This window comes from Mesoplodon mirus (genome assembly GCF_964341445.2).
Source record: "Mesoplodon mirus genome assembly, chromosome: 5".
NCBI lineage: Eukaryota > Metazoa > Chordata > Mammalia > Artiodactyla > Ziphiidae > Mesoplodon > Mesoplodon mirus.
Window position 1 is genome coordinate 36,592,291 of NC_138980.1, and position 20,088 is coordinate 36,612,378.

The 20,088-nt window shown below is 51.0% G+C and overlaps 1 protein-coding gene across 1 annotated transcript in view; it reads right to left on the reverse strand.

The window, feature by feature from the left end:
* Positions 1-19,294, reverse strand: part of ZNRF4 (zinc and ring finger 4) — a gene marked incomplete at both ends in the record, with an annotated part of 59,822 nt that extends 40,528 nt beyond the window's left edge. The window contains one exon of the mRNA XM_082623222.1: positions 19,194-19,294. Coding sequence (XP_082479348.1) covers positions 19,194-19,294 — 101 coding nt within the window. The remainder of the gene's footprint in view (positions 1-19,193) is intronic.
* Positions 19,295-20,088: the final 794 nt, after the last annotated feature.

Below are 20,088 nucleotides of genomic sequence, written 5' to 3' on the forward strand. Positions count from 1 at the left end.
CATATGACTTCTAGTTTCCAGAATCACGTGAGCCAAATCCTCATAGTAAATCTCTTTCTAGATGTATATACATCCTATTGGTTCTGTTACTCTGGAGAAACCAACCTCTGAAACTGCCTTCTTTATTTATTAACTCACCAACTAATTCTTCCTCTTCCCCAACTAGAATTTAAATCACCCGGGGGCAGGCGTTTTCTCCATCTTGGTGGCCGGATGCCCAATACCTACAATGGTGCTTGGCATACAGTAAGTGCTCAATATATGCTGGCTGGATCGAATCACTGGCTCCAGGATCTGTACAGCCCTGCAGGGAGGCAGGTGAGGGACCCAGAGGCCCATGTGATGGTGGCAGAAACTAAACGGAGCGACTTTTCCCTGGACTATTACACTGTCAGCCACAGACCCAGAACTTGAACCCGGGTCTCTCTGCTGCCACAGCAGGCCTGGTCCCTCCGAGCTTTGGAATAACAAGGACACAGAGCTCAGAAGTGAAGATGGGGAAGAAGGCAGGTCCTGGTCATTCTCTGTAGAGGGCCATCCTGCACACTATGGGGTGTGGAGCAGCCTCCCTGGCCCCCACCCACTCGATGCCAGGAGCAGCCCCCAGTGTGACCACCACCAATGTCCCCAGACACTGCCCAGTGTCCTCTGGGTGGGCAGAATCATCTCTGGTTGGAACCACTGCCTTGCAGAACTGGCTCCTTGCCCGCCTCCCCCACTGCTCTATATATGTTCCCGCAGCGCTTACAGGCGGGGTGGGAGACCACACATTCCAGGCTGGGCTCTGCCTGGCAGGCAGGAGGCCTTGCCCAGCTCGCCCAGTCCCATCCAGACCCAGGGAAATTGGATTAACTCGGAGAAGCTCGCCAAGACGATCCGTCATGCCATCTGAAGGACAGCGTATTGATCTCCAGGTGGCAAAAATATTACTTGATATCCCTTTTTGTTATTTAAAATGCTGCTTAAGCAATTCCGTAATGGAACGGCCCGGCCTGGGTCCAGGAACTCCCTGGCCAGCCGGCAGCCTCTCCGGATTGGGTGGAGGATGAGAGAATGTGAACGCGGACCTGTGCTCCCCCGGGGTAATTGATGACCCCCGGAGAACAGCTCCATTTTGCTGGCGACTTGTGCAGCTTTGATTTATTAAAGCCATAACAATTATGAATATAGCTGATTTATAATCAACTTGTCCAGGGCCCTAATTGATTTCTGGGGTGAAATTTAGAATGGGAGATATTGACACTTTGAGTGGAGGGCCACCGGCCTTGGGGATGGGCCGTGATAGGGTGGCTGGCGGGTCCAGTAAGAGGATGGAACGGGGAGACGGTGGCCTGAGTCTGACTGCATTCTTTGCCACCTCTTGAAGTTTGGGGCTTCTGCTCAGCTTTGCCTGAGATATTCAAGCCCCGATGGACGCCACCATTTCCAAATGACCGAGGCGGGCCCTGGCTCCAGCAGAGGGACGTGTGCCATATTGCCCACAAATCTCTCAGCATGTTCTGTTTTTGGAGATTTCCTTAGTAGTATATATGGTGGCCATGAGAGCCTGGCACTGTGTATGTAAATGAATCTGCCCCACAATGTCCAGAACCTTCTCTTCCTCCAGAGCCCTATGCTAAGACTGCCACATTTGGCCAGTAAAAAGACAAGAGGCCCAGTGAAATCTGAGTTTCAGACCAACAGCAAGTGAATTTTAGCATAAGTATATCCCATGCCAGAGTTGGGATATAGTTATACTAGAGAATTATTCGTGGTTCATCTGCAATTCCAGTTTAACTGGGAGTTTTGTATTTTATCTGACAAACCTATGGTGACATTCAAGACCCCAACTCTCAAGATCCCCACAGGGTCGAAAAGATACGCACACCCCAGTGTTCACAGCAGCTCTATTCACAACAGCCAAGAAGTGGAAACAATCTAAATGTCCACCGACAGATGAATGGATAAAGAAGATGGGGTACATATATACAATGGAATATTACTCAGCCATAGAAAAGAATGAAATAATGCCATTTGCAGCAACATGGATGGATCTAGAGATTATCATACTAAGTGAAGTAAGCCAGAGAAAGACAAATACCATATGATGTCACTTCCATCATGTGGAATCTAAAAAAATGATATAAATGAACTTCTTTACCAAACAGAAATAGACTCACAGACATAGAAAACAAACTTATGGTTACCAAAGGGGAAAGGGTGGGGAAGGGATAAATTAGGAGTATGGGATTAACATATACACACTACTATATATAAAGTAGATAAACAACAAGGTCCTACTGTATAGCACAGCAAACTATATTCAATATCCTATAATAAACAATAATGGAAAAGAATATGAAAAAGAATATATATATATAAATAAATCACTTTTTTGTACACCAGAAACTAACACAACATTGTAAATCAACTATACTTCAATTTAAAAAAAGGAAAAAAATATCCCCCCAGGGGTCCATTCACCTGATGAGGAGATTGAGGTAAGAGGATATTCAGTGTCTGCCCAAGATTATGTGGTGGCTGACTTAAGAGTCAAACCCAACCCTGAGGTCTGAGCCTTGTAAAGCTTCCAAGATCCCACATTGCTTTCAGAGGGAAAGGACAACAGATTTTCTTTCTATGCAGTGATAGATTATCCTTGTAGCAGGTCTGCCTTGTTATTGCTGTGTGACCTTGAAAAGAGCTTGGTCTCTCTGGGCATCAGTCTCCAGCACAGGAAAATGGGCATGATCATGGGGTCTCCATCATAGGGTGCTGGGAAGGAGAAAGTGATTTGTGGGTGACCACACTGGATGAGCACCCGATACACAGGAGGGGTAACTTGGGTCTCACCATGTACTAATAAAGACAGAAAGAGACAGAGAGACAAAGAGAGAGATAGCAATAGAGGGAGTCAGAGACAGAAAGTCAGAAAGAGTCAAGGCAGAGAGACAAAGAAAGACAGTGATAGAGAGAGGGGTGCACCCCATTTGGAGATGGGGTGGACCCAGAGGGTGGGAATTAATTCTGCAAATCAACAGGTTCTAGCAGTTTCTGTAAGGGGAGGAGAGAGCAAAGCAGGAGCCGGAGGGATGCAGGATCCAGAGCTCAGGGGCCAGCAGCTGCCTGTGCCCAGTCTCCGTGACAGCCCTGTTGAGCAGTTTTAAGTATCATTAAAGATAAAATAATTTTTCCCCCTCTGAGCTGTGTGACTGACACGGTGATGGCCCCACCGACAGGGAGAAGGTCAGGCTGGAATGTAATCGGTTTTTTCCAGAGGGATGCATAAACATGATGGCACAGCAGCTGGAAAAGGGACCTGAGACTGTCCCCAAACCCTCTAAGCTCTCAGCTGCAGGGCATGATGGGGCCACAGGGACAGTGAGGGCCAGGGGGACTTCCTGGAGGAGGTGTGCCTGCTGCTGGGATTGGAAAGAGGAAGCATCCCAGGGAGGGGAGACTGTAGAAGCAAAGGTGTGGAGGTTGGATATGTCTCTTCATACATCTTCCTACTCCCACCTGATCTCAGTGCATTAATTCCACCTTCAGACCTTCCAGGGCTCCCAGCTACCCACCCCACCTCAGGGTTCAAATCCTGGCTCTCCCTCTTATTTGCCATGTGATCTTGGGTGTATCACCTCCCCCTCCCAGCCTCAATCTCCTAATCTGTAAAACAGGATCATCATAGGACTTTCCCACCCCGCGGATACAGCGAGAACTCAAAGAAAGGAACAATGGTGTCAATGCTTTTGGCTGCAAGTAACAGGAAAAGCCATCTTAACTTAGTCCAACATTAGGAAACATTTTTCATCTTATACAATGAACCATTAAGGTATTTACTCAAAAGGTACCTCTTCCAAGAGCCTTCACTGATCAATCCCTGTGCTCGCTTTTCATACCCTCCTTTATTTTTCTCCCTAGTACTAATCATTTCCTGAGAATATGTATTTGTCCATTTTCTGCTCCCTCTTCCTCTAAATGTCAGCTCCCCATGGACAGGAATTTTTATCTGTTTTGTTCACATGTTCCCCATGGCACACAGAGGGTGCTCATTAAACGCTTGTTAAATAAATGGATGACTTCTTCATCCAAGGATGATTCAGTTATTCAAGAACAGAGTCCTGTGTCTTCCTCAGGATATCTACCATGTTGCTCCTCATGGTCCAAAATGCTTGCCAAAGCACCAACCATCACACCCTTGTTCTAGCAGCAGGAAGGAAGAAGGGTGGAAGGACAAAGGAGGCTTTCTCCAGTGGACTGTCTCCTATACAGAGCCTTCCAAGAAGCCCCTCTCCAAGTATTATTGGCCAGGACTCAGTCACATGGCCACACCTAGATAGCTAGCTGCGAGGGAGTCTGGGAAATGGAGTCTTTAACAGAGTGCCATTCCACCTCTCCCAAAATCTAGCAACCTATGTGAGGAAGGACAGGAGGATGGATGTTAGGAGGCAGGGAACAATGGACATACCCCTGACCCCCTACCTCTGCCAATGCCAGTTACCACCTGTATTAGTTTTCTCTGGCTGTTGTAATTTAACCAGTTACCACAAACTTAATGAAACAGTGAAAGAACACAAATGTATTATCTTACGGTTCTGTAGGTCAGAAGTCCCACGTGGGTCTCACTGGGCTAAAATCAAGGTGTCGGCAGGGCTGGTTCCTGCTAGAAGGGAGAACCCATGTCTTGCCTTTTCCAGCTTCAAGAGGCTGCCTGCATTCCTGGGCTCCTGGCCCCTTACTCCACCTTCACAGCCAGCAATGGCAGGTCAACTCCTTCTCACACTGCCTCTCTCTGCTTCTCCCTTTCCTGCCTCCCTCTTCCATATTTAAGGATTACATTGGGCCCACCTGGACCCTCTCTCGCTCTTAAAGTCTCTTAAAGAAAGACTAGCAACCTTCATGCCATCGACAACCTTAATTCCTCTTTGCCATGTAACAGGGATTTGCTGAGTTGTGGGAATTACGAATTTCACCCTCCTGGGCCTCCCCACTCCTCTTCACAGCCTCCACGAAGGAGAAAACACCACGGTACCCGTTGCCCAGATCAGAACATTGAGGCCCCCAGAGATTGAACAGCTTGCCCACGGTCCCCTTAAGGCTCCTAAATTCCAAAAACTGGAATTTGAACCCAGGCGTGTGTGATTGCAAAGCCCGTGCCTCCTTCAACGATGCTGTTTGTAACCACAGCTGTGGTCTGTCATTGCTGTTATTATGGTTATCATTCGGTCAGTGCCTGCTATGCCTGCACCAGCCTACAGGGTTCACCCTGACCCTCTAGAGAAGGGAGTTACAAAGGTGAGCACAGAGGCACAGGGAGATTGAAGGGCACTCCAAGGTCACCCAGTGGGTGGCAAAGCCAGAACGTGAGCCCAAGTCCTCCCGGCTACAGACCACTGTCCTCCCCACCTCTGGGGAGAAAGCTACTGCCTAACAGAGGCCACAGAGGACCCAGCTAGGGTTTTCTGGCAGCACCAGGGGCTCACTAAGCCCTTTTTCTTTCTGGCAGAGGCTGGGGCAGCAGCCGTCAGTGGGGAAGCAAGCCAAGTGCTGAGTCTGCAACGTGACATGTCTCCGCAAAAGCCACCAGCCACGTGGCCACGGAGGCCCACAGCTCTGGGGATGATCAATCTCCCCCCATCCCTCTCGCTGGCTGCCACCCTCCTACCTCCACCCTGTTTTCCTCTGTCTCTCCCTCTCCCGGTCTCTGCCCAGCTTCCTGCATCCTGTGGGAGGCATCGTTCCAAGACCACCCAGGGAAGGAAGGGCAGCCCCCCATCATGGAAACGCTCAGAGGCAAGATTCACCAGTCGGAGAGAGAGCAGAGGGTAGGAGCACAAGTCATGGGGTCCGCGGACCAGGTCCCCACTTCAGCTCCCCCTCTAATGCTGGGCCAGCTAATTCATCTTGCTAGCCTCAGTTTCCTTGTCTGCAAAATGGGTTTGAGAAAAAGAATCTACACTGTAGGACTGACGTGAGGGTTATGTGAACTATGACAAGCACTTTGGATATTGACAGTAGATAAATCCTGTGTGAGGCCAGAGGAGATTTCAAGGTAGTCTGGGAAGGCTTCCTGGAAGGGGCAACATTTGATCTGGGCCTTAAAATATGAGGAGAATTTGGAGGGACTGGCAGAAGGGAGAGGGAAGATCTGGTGGGTGGAGGAAAGAGTTGGGACTTTGCTACAGGTAATAGGGAGCCATAGAAAGTTCTCCAGCAGGATGGTGAGAGCATCGGTGCAGCTATGATTTTTAGGGCGATGAGCCCAGCAGCAGGTCAGGGTGGGTCTAAAGACCTAACCTCCAAAGCAGAGCCCATCAGGCTTCCCTCACCCCCCCACTGGGGTGCCTGGGACTGGGCAGCGATTCAGGGACCTGAGGTGGAGGAAGAAGATAAACACGTGGGTGCTCATAAGGGGAAACCAAGGCACAGAGAGGGTTACTAACTTGCCCAGAGCCACAGGACAGGCAAGTTCCAGGGCTGGGATTTGAACCCAGTCAGTCTAGCTCCAGCCAAAGCAGTTCTGCAGTTGCTCCCAGGACCTCAGAATGTGACTGTATTTGGAGAAAGGGTCTTTAAACAGGTAATTAAGTTAAAATGAGGTCATTAGGGCAGCCCCTAATCCAATATGACTGGTGTCCTTATAAGAAGAGATTAGGACACAGACACACACAGAGGGAGAGCATGTAAGGACACAGGGAGAAGACAGCCGTCTGCAAGCCAAGGAGAAGAAACCAATCCTGCCAACACCTTGTCTCAGACTTGTCTCCAGCCTCCAGAAGTGTGAGAAAATAAATTTCTGTTGTTGAAGTCCCCCAGTCTGTGGTACTTTGTTATGGCGGCCCCAGAAAACTCATACACTGCCCATGTCTCAATAGTTAGGGCTCTTTGGTCTGAAAATGACAAAACAAAACAAACACTTGATTTGGATTGGCTTAAGCAAAAAGCCAATATATAACAAAATATATAGCTTCAGGCACAATTTGATCCAGGTGCTCAAATCATGACAAGATCATCTGCTTTCCTCTCTATTAGTTCCATTCACACGGAGGTGCTTCCCACATGGTGACCAGATAGCTCCTAAGAAGACCAGGTTCCTATAAGCTCAGCAACCCCTGAGGAAAAGAGCATCATTTGTCCCCCTAAATCCAGCTAATTGTTCAGGAGTTCACTCTGTTTTTGGTTTTTTTTGTTTTTCTTTTTTGTGATACGCGCGGGCCTCTCACTGTTGTGGCCTCTCCCATTGCGGAGCACAGGCTCTGGACGCACAGGCTCAGTGGCCATGGCTCACTGGCCCAGCCGCTCCGCGGCATGTGGGATCTTCCCGGACTGGGGCACGAACCTGTCCCCTGCATCAGCAGGCAGACTCTCAACCACTGCACCACCAGGGAAGCCACAGGAGTTCATTCTGATTGAGCTAACTTGGGTCACGGTGGGTGGCCCTGAGCCAATCACTGAAGCCATAGGTTCAGAATCCTGATTGGCCAGCCCTGGGTGTTTTTTGATTGGGCTCCCCCAGAAAGAGACCCTGAGGCAAGGATGGGGGGATTACTGTGTAGGCCACTGTGACCCACTGGGGGCCTCTAGGACACTGTGTAGAGCATGCCTTGGAGTTTTCTCAACAGAAGCAAAAGGGAGCTGCAGTATTTATCCACCAACTTCCCATCTGTAAAGGCTGAGGGCTGCAATAACTCTCCTGTCTTATGGCTTGGCCTGCCTGTGGCTAAGTGAGCTCCAACAGTCTTAAAAAAATACTTTCAGAGAAATGGTTTCAGGTGTTCACAGGAAGTAGGCTTTGCATGAAGTGAGCCCAAGAGGATATCCATGGGGCTGCTGCACTGGGTGGCAGCCTCCCTCCATGGAGCCCTGCCTGAACTTCATGAACCAAAAGCAAGACGGGGGAGGGCCCCCCAGGAAAATCCAAGGTACTGTTCCAGAAGAAGAAAGGATGCAGAAGAGGCTAAAAAGCCAAAAATGGTCTAACTGAAGCCAGTTTTCCTTCATTCTTCCCATGAATCTCTATGTTCCCACTGACTGCACCTTTACATTTTCCTCAAATTTTCCAAGACCCTCGAGCCCCTTGTCAGTCCAAAGGGACTCTCTCTCTCAAACATTAGAGGAGCAGGGGGCAGGATGGATGGGGCCATTCCCGCTGTTACTTCTGTGACTGCCACAAGGTGTCACTGTTGAACAACGGTCTTGCACAGCCTTGTCTGTTTTTCCCTTGCGTGTCCTAAGCCAGACAGATCCTTGCACGGACCCCAGTGGAACCCCAACTTGGGTCCCCAAGGTTAGAGGCGAATGGTTTACACTCATGAATCCGTTCAGGTCTCAATCACCAAGCTAGACACTTGGACAGGGGAAATGACACACCAGACACACCAGGACAGGGGAAATGAATGAAGCAGGACTTCCAGCCCCCATCACACTCTGTATTAGAACCAACCAGCTTCTTCCTCCAACCCCCCTCCCACTTCCTTTATAACTAAGTCCCCACTGGGACACCACTGAGTATCCTTTTATGACTTTACATCTCCCTCGGGGCCACCTCAACTCATCAGAGTGAACCACAGAAGGGAAGGAAAAGGAACATCAATCCTGTCGCTCCCAAGAATTCCACCTCAGGAATTCCCTCGTGGTCCAGTGGTTAGGACTCGGTGCTTTCACTGCCATGCACCTGGGTTCGATCCCTGTTTGGGGAACTAAAATACTGCAAGCCAAGCTGCATGGCCAAAGTAAAAAAAAAAAAAAAAGTTCCACCTCACTGCCACTGGCCCACTCTGCACATCGAGGAGTTTGGGGAGAGTTGTATCAGTCAGCTATTGCTGCATAACAAGTTGCCACAAATGCAGCAGATTAAACCAACACTCCTTTATTATTTCACAGTTTCTGAGGATCAAGAGTCCAGGCACAGCTTAGCTGGTCCTGTACTCCAGGGTTTTCTGCAAGGCTGCAATCAAGGTGTCAGCTGAGGCCACAGTCATCTCCAGGTTTGACTGGAACCTGGAGCAGGGTCTGTTTCCAAGTTCAAGAGGCCTTGCACGCTTCTGCTCACTCTCCTAGAGCCCAGTTGCCATGCAAATAACCCAAGGCTGGTCTGCCAGAAGAGCATCCCTGCTCTTCATGGAAGAAGTCCATGGAAGAAAGCCCAGTTGTCCCATCCAACAGCCAGCTGACCCCCAAACGAGGGAACCCAGCCAAGATTTGCAGAGCTGCCTGCAAGCCCAAGTTGAGTGCAGAGGCAGTGATGAGCCTGGTTGAGATTAGAAGAATCACCTGGCTAATCTGCAGACTCGTGAACCAAAATAAATACTTAGTGCTTTCAGCTATTAGATTGGGGGCTGGTTTCACAGATCCAATCTGCTACAGCATCATCATCACCATTCCCCCATGACGATGGGCATCCACTTAAATACGAATGAAACTAGGAGGAACCATTCAACTGACTCTCCCTAAATAAAGAAGTTCTACTTCACAGAGTTTAGCTGTCTTGACTCTACAAAGGAAATGTGGCTGGCAGCTTCTCCTGATTAAAAAATGTGAAGTTCCACCTCACCAGGCATCACAATACCCTCCTTTTCCGTCCACCTTCCCAGGAAGGCTCAGGAGGGAGGGGATGCTCTTCCAGGCTTGCAGGCTGGACCAGGGGCTGGCCAGGGGCTCTCAGGACCCTTTGGCTGCCCTAAATGGGACCGCTCCCTGCCATCCTAGTCCTGGACGCTTGCTACAGAGATTCCCTAAGGATCTGTTGGTCTTTTCTTTCCAACACCCCAGACCCTCTCAAGACGAAGGAAGAGGGACTTCCTGGTGGTCCAGTAGTTGAGACTCCGTGCTTCCACTGCAGGGGGTACGGGTTCGATTCCTGGTCAGGGAACTGAGATTCTGCATGCCATGTGGTGCAGCCAAAAAAATAAAGTCTATTATGTTAAAGAAGAAGAAAGAGAAGGAGAAGAAGAATCCACGCGAGGTGGAGGATGACAGAACTGGCTTCGGGAAGCCTCAGACCCCAGCACTGGCAGACAGGGAGCAACACAAGCAGTGTTCCAAACTTGGCTGTGACCTTGAACTTGTCACTGTCCAGGAACACTCGGTAAATAGTTGATATATCCTGACCACGCCCCTGACCCATCCCTAAGTCCCCTGGACCTCCTCCAAGATCTGGCCACTGACAGCACTGCTGAGACCTGGCCCCAGCATGTCCATTCTCATTGGTCAATGCCACAGCCATACCTGTAGTTAAATATAGTTAATATCACCCCAAAAAGCAAGAGTTCTCAGCTGAATAGCTCGGTGATCAAGAGCAGAAACTCTAGAATTAGACCCATGTATAAAGCTTAGAAAAAGTGAAAGAAGTAAATAAAGGATAGAATGATGATCCTTCCACACCACGAAGTCCTACGCAACTGTATAAAAGAATGAGGACTCCCATGGAAGGATCACCAAGATACCTTAAGATTAAAAAGCAAGAGTAGGGCTTCCCTGGTGGCGCAGTGGTTGAGAGTCTGCCTGCTGATGCAGGGGACACGGGTTTGTGCCCCGGTCCGGGAAGATCCCACAGGCCGCGGAGCGGCTGGGCCCGTGAGTCATGGCCGCTGGGCCTGCGTGTCCGGAGCCTGTGCTCCGCAATGGGAGAGGCCACAACAGTGAGAGGCCCGCATACCACAAAAAAAAAAAAAAAAAAAAAAAAAAAAAGCAAGAGTAATGGATACAGAGTTTCTGTTTGGGGTGATCAAAACAAAAACACATTTCGGTGGATGGATGGTGGTGGTGACTGCACAGCAATGTGAATTATGTAAAGCCACTCAGCTGTGCACTTCACCATGGTTCAGATGGTCAATTTTACGTCAGGGATGTTTGGCCACAATTGAAAATCAGGCTGGGAGGGGAAGAGGTAAAGGTTTTGTCTCTCAAAACCTTTGTGACCCCATCCTGTGTCTGTCACCCTGCAGCCCCTCACGGTAGGTTTAGAAGCAGTATGAGGAGCCAGGTTAGAGAAACTGAGACCCAGAGAGGGTGGGGAGTTGCCCAGAACCACACAGTAAGGAGGACGCATGGCCAGAACATAAGAAACTCCAACGGAACCCGAATGCATAAGATGGTCCCACACAATCCCTCTCCAGGGACTGGGTGATTTTGCTTAAGCTTCTAGGGGGGCGGCAGGGAGGCCAAATGAGAAGAAAGTTTTTTTTTTCCTTGTGGGAGCCGTGGGAATCCCTCCCTGGGGAGAGGTGCTGGCTGGTGAGGACGTCCCTGGTAAATCTCCGATCACAAGATTAGGTGATTTCATTATTGTCTGCGAAATCTCGGGAGGGTTGGCGCTTACAGATAATTACTCGTGATACAGGGCGCTGGAGTCATCAAGGAAGGCTGAGCCTGCTCGGAAGATGGGGCCAAGGTGTTGGGGCCAGGAAGGTGCTTGAAAACGGCCCCATTCGTCACCTTCGTGCAGAAGAAGGGGCTCAGGAGACAGAGAAGGGGGAGCCCGTCCAAGGTCACACAGCCAGACAGGGGCAACATACTCTGTCATAGCCACCCAAACCTGAGTCAGCTCCTATCCCCCCTCTGCCCACAGCCCTCCAGGGCTCCCACCTCCCTCGGGTTAAAGCCCAAGTCCTCCCCGTGGGCCACAAGGCCCTGCACGACCTGCCCTCACCTCCTCCCTCTGTCCCCCGGCTCCCTCCAGCCCAGCCCCCCGGCACCTAGCAAATGCTCAGAAAAAATGAAAGGACCCAATAAAGAATAAATGGGCAACTTGAGCACATCTGGGCTCTGAAAAGCACTTCTAGTCCACAGCCTCTGCTTGGACTCCTCTCTGGATGAGGAGCTCACTACGTCCCAAGGCTCCCACTTCATCTCTGAGCTGTTCTGGTCATTAGCAAGGTCCTCTGCAAAATCTGGGCTGAGTTTTGTGCCCTAGAGTGTGTGTGTGTGTGTGTGTGTGTGTGTGTGTGTTTTGAGGGATGGGGGAGTGACATGAGGTCATGAGCAGAAATTCTGGAATCTTTGCAGGATGGTCACTGTTTTGAATACTTGGAAAGCCTCCCCTAAAGCCCTGGGGGTGAGGTTGGTCCAGACTGACTCTCTCTCTCACACACACAGAATTTGTCTGTCTCTATTTCTCTCTCTCCTTTTCTCTTTTTTGTCTCTGTGTTTCCATCTCTGGGTCCCCGTGTTGCTCAAAATCACACAGATACCGAAGCAGCTTCTCAGCCCCGAAAGAAAATTGCCAGCCACCCCAGCGGCAGAATAATTGAACCGGTGGGCGGCCAGGATTGAATCAAGTGTGAGGGGGTGAAGGGGGGAAGCTGGGGCAGGGGTGTGGCAGACGAGCTTAGCTCTGGGCAGTGGGAGTGCAGCCATGTGGGCTGGAGAGGGGCCATGAAATCTCACGAGCAAGCCTGGTCCCCACCAAAACCACTTCCCCCGCCCCAGACAATCTGAGCCCTGCAGACAGCGCTAGAGGTCTGTGTCTAGGTACCCCCTCAACACACAGTCTGCTGAATCCTCAGAGCCACTTGGCAGGGCTGGGGTGGGGGGTTTCACCCAGGTCCACTGCCAGGGGCAGTCCACACCCATCAAGGCCAGGTTCATTACCATTCATTCATTCATCCACATATTTTCTCATCCCCACCCAAGCACCTATCCTTCTATCCACCCACCCACCCACCCAGCCATCCTCCCATCCCCCAACCTAAATGCCCCACTCACCCACCCACCCATGCATCCATCCATTCCCCCACCCAACACCCAACGCACAGGTCAACCATTCAACAAGCTCCTGTAGAGCTCCCCTTTCTGTGCTAGGTCCTGGAGACACCGGGATAAAAATGACAGCCAAGGCCCTTGCTCAACTGGGGAGATTAGCGTCTAGCTGGGAAGAGAAATGTGAACAGACAGTTGAACAAACCACTCCATCACGGAAATGGTGACAGTTCCTGAAGCCATGCCCAGGCTGCCCTGGGATATAGGATAGGGGTGTGGGGCTGGCGATGAGACTAATTAGGTTGGGGGGCCATGGAAAGGCTTCCAGGGGGAAGAATGTGACAGGCAGAGGGAACAGCATAAGCAATGGAGAGGCCGATGTCCAGTGTCTGGTTCAAGGGCAGGGCACGTGAAGTTGACCCTGGACAGGAAGTAGGGACACTGGATGAGAAGTAGGTTGGAGAGAAGTTGCTAACCGCAGATGAAGTGCTCTTGGGGCTTGTCCAGGGCAGATGGACAGGACTCAAAAAGAGGGGACAGGAGGGACTCCCCTGGTGGCGCAGTGGTTAAGAATCCACCTGCCAGTGCAGGGGACACAGGTTTGAGCCCTGGTCCGGGAAGATCCCACATGCCATGGAGCAACGAAGCAGGTGCATCACAACTACTGAGCCTGCTCTCTAGAGCCCACGAGCCACAACTACTCAGCCCGAGTGCCACAACTACTGAAGCCCGTGCGCCTAGAGCCTGTGCTCAGCAACAAGAGAAGCCATCGCAATGAGAAGCCCGCGCAGCACAATGAAGAGTAGCCACCGCTCGCTGCAACTAGAGAAAGCCCGCATGCGGCAACGAAGACCCAACACAGCCAAAAATAAATAAATTAATTTAAAAAAAATAGGGGCGAGGAGGGACTCCCCTGGTGGTGCAGTGGTTAAGAATCCGCCTGCCAATGCAGGGGACATGGGTTTGAGCCCTGGTCCGGGAAGATCCCACATGCCATGGAGCAACTAAGCAGGTGCGCCACAACTACTGAGCCTATGCTCTAGAGCCTGCGAGCCACAACTACTGAAGCCTGCGTGCCTAGAACCTGGGCTCTGCAACAAGAGAAGCCACCGCAATGAGAAGCCCGCGCATTGCAATGAAGAGTAGCCCCCCGCTTGCTGCAACTAGGGAAAGCCTGCGCGCAGCCAGACCCAACACAGCCAAAAATAAATAAATAAATAAAAAATTTTTTTTTAAAGAAAGAAACTTATTAAAAAAAATAGGGGACAGGAATGGGACTTCCCTGGCGGCCCAGTGGTTAAGACTCCGCGCTTCCACTGCAAGAGGTGCTGCGTCCATCCCTGGTCGGGGAACTAAGTAAGATCCCACATGCTGAGCGCTGTGGCCAAAACATTTTTTTTAATTAAAAAATAATAAAGATAAAAATAGGGGACAGGGACTTCCCTGGTGGCGCAGTGGTTAAGAATCCGCCTGCCAATGCAGGGGACATGGGTTCGAGCCTGGTCCGGGAAGATCCCACATGCCGCAGAGCAACTAAGCCCGTGCGCCACAACTCCTGAGCCTGCGCTCTAGAGCCCACGAGCCACAACTACTGAAGCTTGCGCACCTAGAGCCCATGCTCCGCAACAAGAAGCCACTGCAGGCTTCCCTGGTGGCGCAGTGGTTGAGAGTCTGCCTGCCGATGCAGGGGACGCGGGTTCGTGCCCCGGTCCGGGAAGATCCCACATGCCGCGGAGCGGCTGGGCCCATGAGCCATGGCCGCTGGGCCTGCGCGTCCGGAGCCTGTGCTCCGCAACGGGAGAGGCCGCAGCAGTGAGAGGCCCGCGTAACGCAAAAAAAAAAAAAAAAAAAAAAAAAGAAGAAGCCACTGCAATGAGAAGCCCGCGCACCGCAATGAAGAGTAGCCCCCACTTGCCGCAACTAGAGAAAGCCTGTGTGCAGCAACCAAGACCCAATGCAGCCAAAAATAAATTTTAAAAAAAATAGGGGACAGGAAGCCAAAGGAGATGAGAAGGCACAGACAGAGAGGTGAGAGAGAAGCCAGGGGTGGTGGAATCCCAAAGTCACTTTTCCCAGATTGGGAACTTAAGGTCCAGGGAGTGGATCGTGGAGTCCCACCTCCCACCCAGGCTCTACCAATAACTTCTATGTCCCTTCCTGGTGTTGGACAGTCACAGAGGCCCTGAGGAACGTTGAGGGAGACCTTCAATAGCTGCTTTCTGATCCCAGCCCCACCAGCCCTCACTGGCCAAGCCACACGCCTAATCTAGCAGCCTCCATGGTCTCATCTGTGAAATGGGTACATTTCAGCCACTGCACCAGGCCATGGGAAAGTGCTGAGGTCAAGATGACCCCAGCTAGAAGTTATTGTGTCCTCTACACCATGATTAGCATGGCCTCCTGGCTCCTGCATCATTCATTCATTCATTTATTCATTCAACAAATATATATTGAGTACCCAAACACTGTTCTGGGTGCTGAGGATACAGCTGTGAACAAAATAGACACGGTTCCTCTGTCCTCAAGGTGCTGATATTAAAGTAAAGTAAGACTTGGACTTCCCTGGTGGTCCAGTGGTTAAGACTCGTGCTTCCACTGCAGGGGGCACAGGTTTGATCCCTGGTCAGGGAATTAAGATCTCTCATGCCATGCAGTGCAGCCAAAAAAAAAAAAGAGTAAGACAGAGAATAACATACTAATGCCTAATCTAATTTCAGGAAGCAGTAAGAATTCTAAACCAGGGAAAGGGGACAGAAATGGTCGTGGGGAGATGCCTTATCTCTGGAGTAGGGAGGGAAGGCTTCCCTGAGGAAGTGACATGTGAGCTGAAACTGTGTGGGGAAGTGTCAGTCTGGCCAAGAGTTTTGGCAAAAGCATTCCAGACAGCAGAAATAGCAAGTGCAAGGGCCCTGAGGAAGGACCAGGTTTGGCATTTTAAGAATCAGCTCCGTTTTTGTGGCTGGAGTGAAGGGAGGGAGAGAGAATGGGATCCATGAACCCTGATCAACCATCTCTGGCACTGCTTGCTTCTCCTCTATTGTGATCCATACTGTGTGCCATGCTATACATTTTTTATATTTATCTTGCCTGTTTTCTCTCTCTCCAACTGTTAGCTTTATAAAGATGGGGACTTCTTTCCTTCTGGGCTCCCTGTTCCCTGCTCTGCTTCCAGAGCCTAGAACAGTCCCAGAAACTCAATGTGAGATTGTGGAAGAATGAATGAATGAAGAGGCATCATTCCCATTGGAAGGGCCAGATGGGAAGGCAATTAGAGGCTCCGTCCACTTCAAGAGGCCCCTTTAGGAGGTCAGAGCTGAGAGATGTAGGGTCAGAGCCTCCCTCGATTACTGAGATTCTAATTAACTCCGGGGCCGAGAGGGTCGCCCTGCTCAGAGGAATTATAGATAAGTTTGCATCCAAGTGTTTGAGCAGCGGCTCTAACGGGGCGGACAGCGGCTCTTCCTCTCCCTGGACCAGCCAGCTGGCCAAGGAGGCAGGCGCCGAAAGAGGTCATTTGCATAGTCAGGTAATTGGTTTTGCAAATAAATCTGGTTCTTGAAATTTGTAGATTAGCAATAATATGTCTCCAGATGAGAGAGAAAGGTCACGGATGAATAAAACAACAATTAAACTTTCAGGAGATTATTAAACTAAACAGAAACCTGGCACAGGGCGGCCAAGGGGATAGGGAGAAAGGCAGGGAAGGTGGAAGGGGTCTGGGGTGGGCAGCCTGCAGCCCGGGGCGGCTAACTGATGCCCTTGACTTCCTGCCTCGTGGGAGCACATTCTGTATGTCAGGCTCTGGGCACAGTGGGATATACCCAGGATAGTTATCAGGATCCCATGTCCCAGTAGAGAAAACTGAGGTCCAAGGCTGCACAAGGCAGGATTCGATCCCAAGACCAGCTTTGCACTGTCCCAGGTGGCAGTGAGCCTCATCTCACAGTGGAAAGAAAGAGAGAGGGTGGACCCCTCCTCTGCTGCCTCTTGGCTGTGTGACGAGGACCATCCCTTCCCCCCACCTGTGCTTCAGTCTTTCCACACCTCTAAAATTGGGGCTGAGAGCATTTTATGTGTGATTTTTAATTTGCAAATATTTTTGTACTTGTGTGGGCAATTAAATGTGGTACAGCAGCTAATGGACCGGGCACTGTGCCTGGAATGATGGGGGTGCCCCTCTGGTCATCCTGGGCTCCTGGCTGCAAGCAACAGTAATGTGCTCCAGGAAACATAAGCAGAACTGAAATTTATAGATAACTCTCTGGGTGGAAGGGAAAGTTGGAGAAAGAGGGTCAGTCAGAGAGGAAACGGAAACTCGGCAGGTAACACAACCATATTTTGCCACCCACTAGCTTGTGACCTTGGGTGAATCACCTTTCCTCCTCGAGACCTCAGTTTCCAGAGCTCTAAAAGAGGGAATCATTGTGCCTGCTTTATTTATTCAATGTAGTCATTCAAAATATTTCCTGAGTCCTGAATAAGCACCAGGCACTGTCCTAGGCACCAGGAATGCAGCTGCAAGCAAAACAGGCAGAAATCTCTGCCTTGGTTGAGCTCAAAGCCTAATGAGGGAGACAGGCAATAAGCAAATAAATCAGTAAAGTCTATAGGGCTTTACAGAGTGCTAAGTGCTAGAAAGGAAATTAGGGCAGGGAAGGCATTGGGAAGGAACAAGAATTGACGAGGGAGGGCAGGTTGCAATTTTAAACAGGATGTTCAAGGAAAGCCTCTGAGAAGGTGAGATCTAAGCAGAAATCTGAATGGGGGGGAGGGAGGGAGAGACCTGAGGGAAGAGCATTCCAAGCAGAGGGAACAGCACGTGCAAAGGCCCTGGGGCAGGACTGTGCCTGGCATGTTGGAGGAACAGCGAGATCTGTGTGTCTGGAGCACAGTAAGCGAGGGGGACAGAGGGAGGAGGTGAGGGCAGGGAGGGAAAGGGGGCAGGTCCTGAAGGTCTCCTTGTCCAAAGGGCATCTCCCTGCTAGGGTTGCCTCAACAGTGACAAATGTTCACTCCTTCTTCCCAACCCATTTGGTGGCAGAGGTTATGGGCTGGTCCCCAAATTTCATGCTCTACTTTCTCCTTTAGAAACAGAACCTGCCCAGGTAAAGACTACATTTCCCAGCTGCCCTTGAAGGTCAATGTGACCATCTGATTATGTGATGGACAATAGGATGTGAGCATAAATGATGCATGTAACTTCCAGGTCGTAACCTCAGAAGACAAGGATAGGCCCTCCTCTACCCCTTCTCCCCTTCCCCCTCTGCCCTCATCTAGAAGGTGGCTGTGATGGCAGGGGCTAGAGCAGCCATTATGTTCCAAAAGATGGAAGTTTGGCTGAGGAGGTAGAACATCAATAGAAGCCCGGATCCCTAGTGATTGTGGAGCCACCACTGCAAACTGGGCTGATGCCCAGACTGTGAGGACAGGCATCGTTTAAGCCATGGCTTCCTCTTTTAAGTCCTAGTCATGGTTCCATAGATCTCAAATAATCAAAAGCTTTGAGCACTGTCACTACCCACATTGCATTCCCCAGACTTCCTCTCTTCTCTGCTAACACTCCTCTGCTGCAAATTGCCCTTCACTCCCCCTCCTCCTCCCGATTTCCCTCTGACTCTGCTCTTGGCTTCCCTGCTCTTGCTACAACCAAGCTGTGCCATAACAAATGAGCCACCTTGTGGCCAGCCTGAAAACTGTCTTTCTTGGCTCTGGAAATCCTGCCCACCTGAGGCTGTCCACTGGCTCTCCAATAGACTTAGTTTTATTCCAAGATATTTTCATGGATGTCCATCTTCCCCCACATCCGCCTCACCTTCTATCTCCCTCTCTCTTCCAAATTATGGCAACTCCACCAGAGCTTTTGACCTCTAAGTCCCATGTGTATGGCAATTTTGTAAGGCAAAAGGAGACCAGAGAGGGTGAGTGACCTGGCTGGGTCACACAGCCTGGATATCCTATCCAAAGGAAACAGAAGAGTGAACCTGGTTGAGAGAGGATGGACCACTGACCTTCTGGCCTGGGAAGAGAGGACAGTGGGAACCCATTGAGTTGTTCACCTAGGAAACGCCTGTATCAGAGCTGGCTAATCTCATTCCCCTATTTATTCCACAAACACTTATCGGGCAACTGCTGTGTGCCAGGTCCTATTTCAGATACCGGGACCAAAACACACTCATCCTCTCCCTCTCAGCACTCAGGTTAGTGTCAGAGCTGTGATGGAGGAGTCCAGAAGAGGCCCCTGAGCTGGGCTGGAGCCTCAGGCTTCCTGGAGGAGGTGATGTGTAAGCTGAGATCTGAAAGATGAAGAGGGGAAAGCAGGGTGACCCACATGAAGGAAACAGCGGAAACAAAGGCTCAGAGTCGGGGTGTGGTGGGTTTGAGTCCCTGGGAGCATCCAGGGCAGGGGGAGATGAAGTCAGGGAGGCAATGGGGGTGAAAGGCTGGGGACTTCAGGCCAAGGGCAATGGGGAGCCAAAGAAGGATTTAGAACAGGGGAGGAGTGAAATCAGATTTGCCTTTGACGAAGGTCCCAGGAAGGAGGGCCAGGAGGGGCCAAGCACGGTGGCCAGTCCAGGCCGGAAGGGATGCAGGACCGGCTGCCCTTGCCCCACCACATCCCCCCGCAGACTCGCTACGCCCGGACTCGAGCAGGAAGGAGAGCCGGGAGGGGGTACCTGGCAGCCAAAAGCCCAGCGGCTAATGAAACCGGTGCTGCGTGGGCTATTTTTAGCAGCGGCTCCTCTGGACGCCTAATCGCTCTGGCCGGCTCCAGCCAGGCTGCCATGGAAACGCACAGCGCCGCAGCGGGGATCTCGGTCCCAGATCCGGGACTGCGCTGCCCGCCCCCAGCCGCGGCCCAGGACGCTGTCGCTGCCACCGCCGGGAGGGGCGCTGCCTGCCCTCCCGCACCGCCGCTGTGTGACCCGGGGACACCTCTGCCCGTCTCTGGGCCTTAGAGGGTGAGCGGGGTCAGCACGGGCTCTGGAGGCTGAGCCCCAGGTTCAAATCCCCGCTGAGCCAGCGGTGCGAGGCGCGACTTCAGACTTATCTTGGAACCTTGGCTTCTCAACTTTAAAACGGGTCCCCCCTCATATGACTGCAGGGACTGGGATGCCTGGAGCTTGAAGCTCAGCGCCTGGCCCCGGTGCCTTCAGCAACGCATTGAGCACCTACAGTATGCCAAGCATTGCCCTAAGCTTTCCATGCATTCATTTTATGTATTTAATCCAGAGGCATTTTGTAGATTGCCTTTTGCAGATGGGGCCAGTTGCTACAGAGAGGTTAAGTGGTCTGCCTAAGGTTACACAGCATGCACAGGGTGGAGCCAGGATTTGAACCCAGGCCAGTTGGCTCTGGAATTCCAGTGCTAAACCACTCGTTGAAATGCACATATATTTAAACTGGAATGTG